The following is an 11,818-nucleotide window of genomic DNA, read 5'->3' as shown; positions in this document are numbered from 1 at the left end:
GTCAAAAGAACTTACCTCAGTTCTGGCCCTTGGATACTACTATGTAAATCTTACGCAGTTTTGTCACCAGGTGCGTCAAGCAAGTCAAATATTTGCCTAATAATTACTTGACAAACGTCTGAGATGTTCAGATATCCTTATGAGAAAGGCAAGGATGCGATGGTCAGTGATAAAACTCACAAAATTGTTATATAAAAGAATATGTAATTTAATTATGAGACATGTACATGAAGTTTAAAAAATAAACATATAAAATGATAAAAACTTAAGCAGTAGTTCTCCCTCAAGTCAAGTAATGCCATAAACAAGAGTTCAAATTAGTCAAACGAAAACAATATTGCCTTAAGTGAGTCACTTCATACAAGGCACTTTACTCAAACGCTGTACATGAAACACGAGGAGTCATCAGGTAAACATGTAAAAACTTTTAAGCGCTCACGGGAAAGGAAATAGCATTAAGGTGATGAGACGAAAAGTTTAAGGACAATAAAACACTTAAAAGCTTTTAAGAAAATGTTAAAACACATTATACTTCGTAAACAACGGAAGCAAATCTTCGAGAATTAGTTTAAAACCTAGGTGAGTCTTTGGAAACCCTGTGATGCATTTTAGAAAAGTTTGGGGAGCTGGCGTAGCCTACTCAGATCCAGGAAATTTCCCACTGACCCCTCAGGCTCGGTGACTTCCTGCATCCTCTGGTTTTCTGTTAGCGAGGACCTGCGTTGCCTTAAACCTTTTCTAGCATTGTTCTCCTTCTCTGGGTTTGTCCCGCCACACATAAGCAGTTGCAGTTTGGGCCGCAAGTTTTGGATTATCTGCTCTTGAGGCTCAACATTGAGATTGGCGAGTGGCTTGTTTATAATGTTTTTGAGAACCGGCACACTTTGATCTTCACGGTCTTGCCCTCTAACACTCACGTTCTTGGATGTTTCGTGCTGAACTGAATAGCCGAGAGCTGAGTCTACCAGGACTGAGTCCTCTTGCTCTTCCTCGCTGCTGTTTCCTCCTTCAATCAGTCCGTATTTCTTCATGTACTTACAGGTGGCTAGAGACATATTGTTGGGGGATAGTATACTGAGTCCGACGCTGCTTTTTTCCACAGCGGGTCTTCTCAACAGAATCGCGCTGGGGTCTGGATGTTGACCGCCTAGTGAGAGTCTTGAGAGTTGCGTGTCGCTCAGGTACTTGAGTGCAATGGCGTTAGCCTCAAGGCTAAGGTCTACACTGCCGCTTGGTGCCCAAATGCTGGTGCCCATTTGTTCAGAAAGAGCTAGTCTTGGAATCACCGCCTCTGGGTTAATGCAGGCAAGGGTACTGAAAAGAAAAACTGCGTTAGAGACAAAACTTTTAAAAATAGTAGGGTTCGTACAGATACTGTAAAATGTAATTCCAGGAGTTTCAAGCAGTACATTTTTGATGTTCAAGGACTTAGAGATCTCACTTATCAAACAGTGCCTTATTTCAAATTCTACAAAAAAAAAAAAAAAAGAAGAAACCGAAAAATCTCAGGCAAAAGATTTGAGAACCCACTTCAAAGTTCCAATCTAAATCAAATGATTTAAGATCCATGCTCTGAAGTTCCGATCTAAATCAAAGAATTTACAAACTCGCTTTAAAGTTCTCCACACACCGAATTTCTGATCTCAAGCAAAAGATTTGTGAAGCCACTTTGAAGTTCTGATCTAAATCAAAGGATTTACAAACTTGGTTTGAAGTTCTCCGCGCTCCGAAGTTCCGATCTCAAGCAAGAGATTCCCAAACCCACTTTGAAGTTCCGATCTAAATGAGATGATTCACAATCCACACTCCGAAGTGTCGATGTAAAGCCAAAGATTTACGAACCCGCTACAAAGTTCCGATCTAAATCAAATGATTCACAAACTCAGTTTAAAAGTCTACACGCTCCGAAGTTCCGAACTAAAGCAAAAGATTTACGAACCCGCCTCAATGTTCCGGTCTAAATCAAAGGATTCACAAACTCGGTTTGAAGTTCTCTGCACTCTGAAGTTCTGATTTGCGAACCTACTTCAAAGTTCCAATCTAAATCAAATGATGCACAATCCACACTCCGAAGTTCCGATCTAAAGCAAAAGATTTACAAACCCGCTTCAAAGTTTATTTGAATCAAATGATTCAATGGTTTAACTGATTCGGAATTTCGAAAAGCTAAATTTCACCCATCACTACATGCTTTCTAAAACCTTACAAGTGATGTCAAAATTTGAAAATGAATGGCTCTTTTAATTTGATCTGTTTTTTGCTAGTGAATTACTTGAAAAGAATGAATGATCGAAGTCACGAGTTTCAATCAATTGGAGCGGTTCCAGTGTAAATGACTATTGATTTGGTTCATCTTTTTGCGTCTTCAGCCTACTAGCTTAGCTCAATTGTTTTCGGACATTAACTGAAATAAGCGACAAAGGTATAATGTTTTTTGAATTACGTGAAAAAGATGTGCTTATTGACCAAATTATCACATATCACTTATTTCATAGATACATTGTCTTATAATAATTCAAGCACCTCTTCAGGAATATTGCCATTTTCAAGGGCTTAAATTTCCTTACATTTCAAAAAGTCAAATTCAAGTACTTTGTACGAACCCTGTAATAGCTTTGATAAAACAATTCGTCATTGATTATGTCTTTACCTTGCACTTTCCACAGTTGCACGTGTCGTCTTTCCCTGGGTGGAGTCTAAGTCTACATTCACCCCGAACTGTTGGAGTTGTCTTAATGTTGCACTTAAGACACGGTCCTGATCTGGTGGACTGGATCTGTGCTTCGTTTTTTGAGTTTGGGGTATGGAGGATGGCGGTGATTTCTTTGATTGATGACCAACAGGGGACAGACTTTGTCTGTTTGGGACACTCCGTTGGTCTCGCTCTACCTTTTCATCCATGACTGTGGAGTCTTGCAGACGACTTTGCACCTGACCCTGCAGCAGGAATTGAGTCATAAAATTGGTTTGAACATTCAAAATGCGTCAATTTCTAATTAAAGGATTAGTTCACTTCCAGAATATACGTTTCCTGATAATTTACTCACCCCATGTCATCCAAGATGTTCATGTCTTTCTTTCTTCAGTCGAAAAGAAATAACGTTTTTAAGGAAAACATTCCAGGATTTTTCTCCACATAGTGGACTTCCATAAGGATCAATGGACTGAAGGTCCAAATTGCAGTTTCAATGCAGCTTTAAAGGGCTCTACACAATCCTAACCAAGGAATAAGGGTCTTATCTAGTGAAACGATTTTTTTTTTTTTTTATACTTTTTTTATTTTATTTTTATACTTAACAAAAATGCTTATCATACACTAGCTCTAAGATGTGTGTCCGAGACTTCACACATTATGTCACCATGTTTGAAAAGTCACGCACGGTTAGGTTTTTCATCCGTGTACTTCAGTTCAAAAAGTTGGGGTACGGTGAACAAGTCCAACTCATTTTCTCCTCCAACTTCAAAATTGTCCAACATCGTTGTTTTACTTTTTTTTTTGTAAATGGCGTTTGACTTTCTTTGCACGTTCACTTCTTAAACACTGGGTCGGTACTTCCGCCTGTCACACGTGACCTTTACAACGTTACTACGTAATGCGTGAAGTCTTATTTGTATTTTTTTAACAAAATGGACAATTGTTTCGTTAGATAAGGCACTTATTCCTTACCTTGGATTGTTTAAGGTCCTTTGAAGCTTATCTGAAACTGCAGTGTGGACCTTCAACCTGCAGATTCCCATTAAAGTTCACTATATGGAGAAAAATCCTAGAATGTTTCCCTCAAAAACTCTTTTTGACTTAAGAAAGAAAGACATGAGCATCTTGCATGACATGGGGGTGAGAAGTGAACAAATCCTTTAAATATGTAAAAAGTACAACTAAAGCATAAAAACTGGGCCTTACCAATAGTTCTTGGTAAAATCTTGGGTTGTCCATTTCTCGGTTTTCAGACAGGTCATTACTCTGTGACTGAGAGTTATAATACATGCTAGCACTCTCCCCCAACACTGGACTCTGAAACGAATGGGCTCCGAAACCAGACGACATGCTGTCAAAGACAAATAAAATATAAACATCAAACACTGCCTGTAAAAGACACAAAAGTGTAACAAATCGTCAACAAGGCAAATATGAAGGTTAACAATCAACAAACATGGTTTAGGGTTCATCACAGGTTCATTGAAGGATTAGTTTACTCCTGAATTAAATTTCCTGGTAATTTACTCACCATCACATCATCCAAGATGTTCATTCTTTCTTTCTTGAGTCAAAAAGAAATTACGTTTTTTGAAGAAAACATTCCAGGATTTTTCTCCATATAGTGGACTTCAATGGGGATCAACTGGTTTAAGGTTCAAATTGCAGTTTCAGTGCAGATTCACAGGACTCTACAGGATCCCAGCCAAAGAATAAGAGTCTAGCGTTATCTAGCAAAAAAATTAGTAACTCTCTTAAAATTAAAACAAGATAAATTTACATACTTTTTAACCACAAATGCTTGTTTTGAACTAGCTCAGTTTCATGCATTACTTAAAGATGTTGGAAAAGTCACACGTGGTTAGTTCTTTGTGTACTCCAGTTCAAAAAGGTAGTTTACATCTCATTTTTTCCTCCAACTTCAAAATTGTCCGACATTGTTGTTTTACCTTTTCTTGTAAAGGGCGTTTGACTTTGTTTGCAAACATTGGGCCGGTATTTCTGTCTATGTCACACGCAACCTTTCCAATGTAACTATGAAATGCTGGAAGTAGAGCATTTGTGGTGAAGTATATACATTTTTTTTTTTAGAAAATGACTGTTCATTTCCATTGATAAGACCCTTATTCCTCAGCTGGGATTGTGTAAAGCCATTTGAAGCTGCATTGAAACTGCAATTTGGACCTTCAACCTGTTGATACCCATTGAAGTCCACTATATGAAGAAAAACAATGTTTTTTTTTTTTTTCAAAAACCTTAATTTCTTTTCAACTGAAGAAAGAAATAGATAAACATCTTGGATGACATGGAGATGAGTAATTATAATTCTGGAGTGAACTACTCCTTTAAAAGGTAAACACAGGGTTCATTACTTGGGTTTTGGAGACGTCGGATGTAGAGGAGATCCTGAACTCTGCTCTTCGGTGTAACGACATGCATTTTCAGATCCAAGTCTGGATGAGATTACACTGTCATTTTGACCTCCAGACTTTGGCTCCATCTCAGTTTGCCAATCCAGACTTGGGGCCTCATGTGTGGAGGCCTCCTGAGGGGCGTTCCAAAACAAGCTAGCTCCTAAAAAACAAACAATGAAAGCGTCATGACATTGAAAGGAATTTGAAACAAATTCAAGAAAATGAAACCTTCCATCAAAGCACCTGTTCCTACAGCAACAGAGACACTTGTGCGTTTCGGTGGCGATGTGGGCGTCTGATTAGCTCTTTCCTGTTGAGTATCACGTTCTGAAGATGACACTGCAGGTGTTTTGCTCTGAGACTCAAGAAGTTTCTGAATCTGTTGGGGAAAGTCTATTAACAACTTGCGATGAGTCACCGGTAAAACGTTTGGCTTGCTAATACGAACCTGGAGTTGAAGTAGCTTCAGCTGACGCTCTTGATCCATAAGCATCTTGTACGCATTAGCAGGAAGGAGACCCATAGGGGTGTCCAAGCATGGTACCTGGCTAGACTGGACTTGGCAGCACTGGGCTTGACAGGATGGGATTTGCTCAACAGGGTTGACTTTGGGGACACATGGACCAGGTGATGGAGAGTAGTGAACTGGAACAGCAGGATGGCAAACAGGACTTTTAGTCGGAGATATGCGACAACTCAAAGACTGCCGAGACGGCGAAAGGCAGTGATCCCCAGGTGGGACGCTCTCAGCGCTGCAATGAAAACCACACGGATTGTGTGCCACAGTGGGATACGCTGGTGTCCCTTGCCAGGTGTTGTTTTGATACAATGGGACATGGCTGGGTTGGTTGGTGCAGCAGCTGCAAGGGTTGGCAGCTGGGGTGCTATGGAAGAGCCTGTGTTGGGACAGATGATGAATTGGGGTCTGGCTTGGCATGGCTGAGCTCTTTCTGGCACTGCTGTGAGCTGATGTTGGGGGTCCGGTCGGGAAACCTTGCGAGGAACGTTGCCTTTGTTGGGAAAAAGAGCCATTGGGTGAAGCCGCGTTCCTTGTTGAGGAAGACGATGAAGAAGATGATGCAGATGATGTTGATGAGCCTTCTCTTGATCTTCTCATTGATGGCATGGACTTACGATTCGAATTGGGTTGTGGTGTCTGTTGTCCTGGATTAGGATGTAGTTTGTTTTTCGGCTGAGAGAGGATGGGAGTTAGTGGTCTTCGGATCGGAGGAGGTCCAGGGACGCTAGCATGTTCTGGAGGTCTCAACACTGAGATGCCCTGGTGGCCAGGGCTAATGCTTCTCCGCTGGACATTCGAAAGGCTATGAGGAGTCGAGTCTTGTGTGTTAACAACACTTCCGTCCAAAAAGCTGCCATCTAAGACCATCGAGAGTTCTGGTACTGAAGGATGAACACGTCTAGTCTGAAGAAAAACATTTGATTCATGAGTATGAATTTAATAGAGAGGTACATTAGGGGTGCAAGGCCTTGAGTTAACAAACCTGTTGAGTGACAGGATGAGGGTTTGGAGATGGACGAGGAGAGAGGTCTTCGTCTTCTACACCCGAGTCGTGATCACTGATGGACAGTTTATTCTGTGAAGCAGCTGAAGCTGCTGCAAGAGTTGTCCTAATATGACAAAGCAGATATAGTGTTAAACTTCCTCTTGCTTTGGGTTTATTGTATTCTGAGAGAAACAGTAAACAGCCAAATGTCAACACATTGAAAAAAGCTTTTAGAGAAATAAGAAGACTGTACCCTGTTAACGCAGTCTGGGAAAGAACTTCCTCAAACAGCACAGTTTCCTGATTTTGGTTCTCAGCGCTGAGCTCAAATTGTAGAGGACGACCTTCCGAAGGCTCTACATTCTGTATTGGAAAATGAGTAAGTAAATAGTAAACAGAATAGTAAAAGAAAATAGTAAATAATAACTATTAATGAAAAAAGCAACCCTAGAAAGCATTAAGCATAGTATGTTATCTGTGCAACAACTCTAAAACCAAAAGGCAGGTCACATCCAAAGTAAATACAACTTCTCTAGAAATACACAAACAAACTAGAGTAAACAAATCTTTAACAACAACAAAAGAAACTCTTCCTGAATGAACTATTTAAAGCACATTAGTAGTAGAGGTTGCTGGGTGTATTCAGAATTAATTTGTTTAGCACAAAGCCATAGACGGGCTAACCTTGTAAAGCGTTAATGACTCTGTGCTTGTGAGCAGCTGAAAGCTCATTTGCTGCTGTCCGACACATGGCTTACACTGGTAAAACTCGGGATCCCGGTGAGTCAGGGAATACAGAACCACTAGGAAGGTGCCTCCCTCCGACATCACTCTGGAAAACACAATTTTTTAATTATTTTAATAATACAAGTAATTTTTCAGATTCTAGCAACACAAAGATCACATGTACTTTAACACAATCATGCTGAAGTAATCCAAGCAATTATAATAAAACTATGATTTCCTAATAAGTAGGTAGGTAAATAAATAAAATAAAACGACAACAAAAAGCTGCGTTCAGAACTCATTTTTCTGCAGTAGATTAGCATTTGACTACATTACGAAAGGTGGAATGTAATATCTTTGGTTAATATTTTATGTAATTTTAAAGGGATAGATCACCCAACAATGAAAATTACCCAATGATTTACTCACCCCAAAGCCATCCTAGGTGTATATGACTTTCTTCTTCTCAACGAATACAATCAGAGTTATATTGAAAATGTCCTTGTTCTTCCAAGCTTTAGAATAGCAGTGAATGGCTGTTGAAATTTTGAAGCCCAAAGAAGTGCACCCATCTATCATAAATACTCCACATGGCTCCGTGGGGCTAATAAAGGCCTTCTGAAGTGAATGGATGCATTTGTGTATGAAAAATAGCTTTAGAAACCATATTTCAGGGTTCATACAGATACTGTAAAATTTAAATTCTAGGACTTTCAAAGACTTCAATCGGAGATCACACTTGTGGTTTGATGTTTTCTACAGTTTAAGAAGTTTTTTTTTTTTTTTTTGGCAAAACCACTTCAAAGTCCCAAACTGAATTGAATGACTCGTGATTTAGGCTCCTAGGTTTCAATCTAAATGATTCTAAATTGTGAAACTTTTCCAAAGTCCCAATCTGAATCAATTTTTAGAAATTATCGCGATGTGGTCGGAAATCTCAGAATCAATGCTGAATCACTTCTCGATTCGCGTTGCAACGATTTATCGCCCCATCTCTAGAAAGAATGACTTGCGATTCACGCTCCTAGGTTCCAAACTAAATGAAAAATTTGTGAAACTGCTCCAAAGTCCCAATCTGAATCAAATGAATTGTCATTCACGCTCCTAGGTTCCTCTCTAAATTAAAAGATTCACAAACCCGCTCCAAAGTCCCAATCTAAATCGAATTACTCAGGATTCACGCTCCTAGGTTCTGATCTAAATGTGAAGATTCACAAACCCGGTTTTCGGTCTGAAGGAAAAGATTTGCGAACCCATTCCAAAGTTCCAATCTAAAAATCAAATGACTCACGATTCACGCTCCTAAATTCCAATCTAAATGGAAAGAATGACCCACGATTCAGGCTCCTAGGGTTCCAATCGAAATGAAAAAAAAAAAAAGTAAAACTGCTCAAATCCCAATCTGAATCGAATGAATTGTCGTTCACGCTCCTAGGTTCCGCTCTAAATTAAAAGATTTGTGAACCCGCTCCGAAGTTTCAATCTATATCAAATGACTCACGCTCCTATGTTCCGATCTAAATTAAAAGATTCACAAACCCACTCCTAAGTCCCGATATGAAACAAATGAGTCGCACTCCTAGGTTTTCGGTCTAAAGGAAAAGATTTGTGAACCCATTCCAAAGTTCCAATCTAAAAATCAAATGACTCAAGATTCACACTCCTAGGTTCCGATCTAAATGAAAAAAAAAAAAATTGCGAAACTGCTCCAAAGTCCTAATCTGAATCGAATGAATCGTGATTCACGCTCCTAGGTACCGCTCTAAATGAAAAGATTTGTGAACCCTCTTCGAAGTCCCAATCTAAATCAAATGACTCACGATTCACGCTCCTAGGTTCCCGATCTAAGTGAAAAGATTCACAAACCCGCTCCGCAGTCCCGATATGAATCAAATGAGTCGCAATCCGCGCTCCTAGGTTCCCGATCTAAGTGAAAAGATTCACAAACCCGCTCCGAAGTCCCGATATGAATCAAATGAGTCGCAATCCTCGCTCCTAGGTTCCGATATAAAAGAAAAGATTCGCAAACCCGCTCCGAAGCTCCGAACTAAATGAAATGATTGGTGATCCACACTCCAAAGTCCCGATCTAAATAATTATTTGCGAACCATCACTTCAGATCAGGGCTTGGAGCCTGGTTCGCAAATCATTCCGCGAACCTGTTCCAAAGTCCTGATCTAAAACAAATGACTTGCAATACGAGATTTAAAGCCCAATCTGAATCAAATTATTTGAGAGCTGTGATCCTATTGGAGCGTTTTTAAAATCCTTACAAGCAGTGTTAAAATTTGAGAATGAATGGCTCTTATAATTTGATCTGTTTTTTGCTAGTGAATCACTTGAAATGAAAAACGTCAAGTATTTGGATCGAGCAGTTCCATCTTAAATGACTCACTCAATTGATTTGGTTAATCTGTTCCTCTTTTTGCTTCTTCAGACATGTACACGACACTGTCAGTACTATCACTGGTTTAGCTCGATAGTTCAATGACATTAACTGAAATAGGCAAAAAAAAAACAAAAAACAAAAAAACCAACAACAACATTTTTTTAATACCATGAATTATGCCTGAAAAGATGTGCGCTTATAAAAAAAAAAATTAAACACTTTTTCCATTTCCCTTCAATAATTCAAGCATTTTAAGCACCTTGCTACGAACCCTTATAATCTATAGCTTCTACTTATTGTCACATGTTCGTTCATAAGAGTGGCGTTCCAGCAGATGATGTGGTAAATATAGATATTTTTCTTACACAAATACATTGATTCATGTCAGAAGGCCTTTATTAACTGCCCGGATCCATGTGGAGCGCTTTTTATGATGGATACATGCACGGTTTTCTTAACAGCCATTCACTGCCATTATAAATCTTGGAAGAACCAGGACATTTTTTAAATTTAACTCAGATTGTATTCATCTGAAAGAATAAAGTCATATACACCTTGGATGGCTTGAGCATGAGTAAATAATGGGGTAATTTTTGAATTAACCAACCCTTTAAAAAATAAATTTTATGATGATCTATAGTTACAAAATCTGAAAACCAATATCAGATGTCGAGAAAGTTATTATAACTTCATTAACAATTACAACTTTTTTAAAATTAAGATAACATGCACAAATACAGACATTTTAATTTGATGTCTTTAAATTTAAAGATAACTGACTTATTGGCCCACAGGAGCAAAAGAGCAGATGGATGGGGCACTCACTTGTCTTGGAGGGCGGAGCTGTGCAGGTACCTCAGACACCATGCCCACACCAGGGGATTATGGATGTGTGTAACACCACTCAACCATCTGCCACAGGAGTACAACTGTTACACACCTACTCTGAACATCTTGCAGGACTCCAAGCATGTAATTACCCAGGCTGAATTATAATACCTATTATAAAGCCAACAGCCTGAATAAGCAGTAAGAAAGTCTCCATTTCTAAACAATAAACGTACTTACATTCCTACTAGCGGGAGAGTGTAAGCCTTAGGATCAGATTCAAGTATGAGGAGAAGTTTCCTGGTCTGATCCATAGTGAGAAACCTGAGACAAAATGTCATGTTTTAGCTTCTGAGAACAGAATATTGACTTACAAGCAAACAGAAGTACTTCCTTACCCACGTTTCCTGCTGTTTTGGGTTACACCTGCAGAGCTGCTGAGGTTCCTGGCCAGGGCGGTTGGGATGACGGGCACTGCCCGGACAGGCACGGCGTCTAGCATGCAAGCCAAAGTGACAGCCGCCCAGGACAGGTCAAAGGTGAGTCTGTCCATGTTTTCCGAGCAGCTGAGACGAGCTCGCAAGGTGAGGAGTTTGGACAACTCCAGCATTTCTTTACTGCAGCAGCAATGTTGAAGCATCTTGAAAGAAGAGACACAGAAATAAGCATCAGTGGTCAACCATATTATCTCAATGTAATTTAGATTATAATTTAAAATTGAGATGTCAACAAAAATGCTGGAATACAATACAAATTTGTTTTTAATATATTCCACAAAACTAAAGTTAAAAAAAATAAACAGGGATTCAAAACATTAAAGGGATAGTTCACCCAAAAATGAAAATTTGATGTTTATCTGCTTACCCCCAATGCATCCAAGATGTAGGTGACTTAGTTTCCTCAGAAAAATACAAACGAAGATTTTTAATGAAAACCGGTGCTGTCTGCCAGCCTTATCATGGTTGTGGATGGGCACCAGACCTTTAAAAGTAAACAAAAACATGCACAAACAAATCCAAATTACACCCTGCGGCTCGTGATGATACATTGATGTCCTAAGACACGAAACGATCGGTTTTTGTGAGAAACTGAACAGTATTTATATCATTTTTTACCTTTGATACACAGCCACGTCCATCTGTCTTGAGCACGAGTTTGGCATCAGTCACGTCACATGTGCACGCGCTTCTGTGGTAGAATACGCAAACGCCGGAAGCGATCTGTCGCATGAATACGACACTCATTGTTTCCACACTGCACA

The 11,818-nt window shown here is 39.4% G+C and overlaps 1 protein-coding gene across 1 annotated transcript in view; it reads right to left on the bottom strand.

The window, feature by feature from the left end:
* Window positions 1-285: 285 nt before the first annotated feature.
* The window catches only part of stil (STIL centriolar assembly protein), a 20,048-nt gene continuing 8,515 nt past the window's right edge, over window positions 286-11,818 (bottom strand). The window contains exons 5-16 of the mRNA XM_073844681.1: window positions 10,956-11,197; window positions 10,798-10,881; window positions 10,555-10,641; window positions 7,299-7,446; window positions 6,868-6,977; window positions 6,612-6,738; window positions 5,558-6,532; window positions 5,353-5,488; window positions 5,068-5,269; window positions 3,902-4,046; window positions 2,651-2,937; window positions 286-1,314 (exon numbers count right to left, since the gene is read on the bottom strand). Coding sequence (XP_073700782.1) covers window positions 609-1,314; window positions 2,651-2,937; window positions 3,902-4,046; window positions 5,068-5,269; window positions 5,353-5,488; window positions 5,558-6,532; window positions 6,612-6,738; window positions 6,868-6,977; window positions 7,299-7,446; window positions 10,555-10,641; window positions 10,798-10,881; window positions 10,956-11,197 — 3,249 coding nt within the window. The 3' untranslated portion in view covers window positions 286-608. The remainder of the gene's footprint in view (window positions 1,315-2,650; window positions 2,938-3,901; window positions 4,047-5,067; window positions 5,270-5,352; window positions 5,489-5,557; window positions 6,533-6,611; window positions 6,739-6,867; window positions 6,978-7,298; window positions 7,447-10,554; window positions 10,642-10,797; window positions 10,882-10,955; window positions 11,198-11,818) is intronic.

Source organism: Garra rufa, chromosome 7 (genome assembly GCF_049309525.1).
Source record: "Garra rufa chromosome 7, GarRuf1.0, whole genome shotgun sequence".
Lineage (NCBI taxonomy): Eukaryota > Metazoa > Chordata > Actinopteri > Cypriniformes > Cyprinidae > Garra > Garra rufa.
The sequence above is the reverse complement of the archived record's forward strand: the minus strand, read 5'-3'. Positions and strand labels throughout refer to the sequence as shown.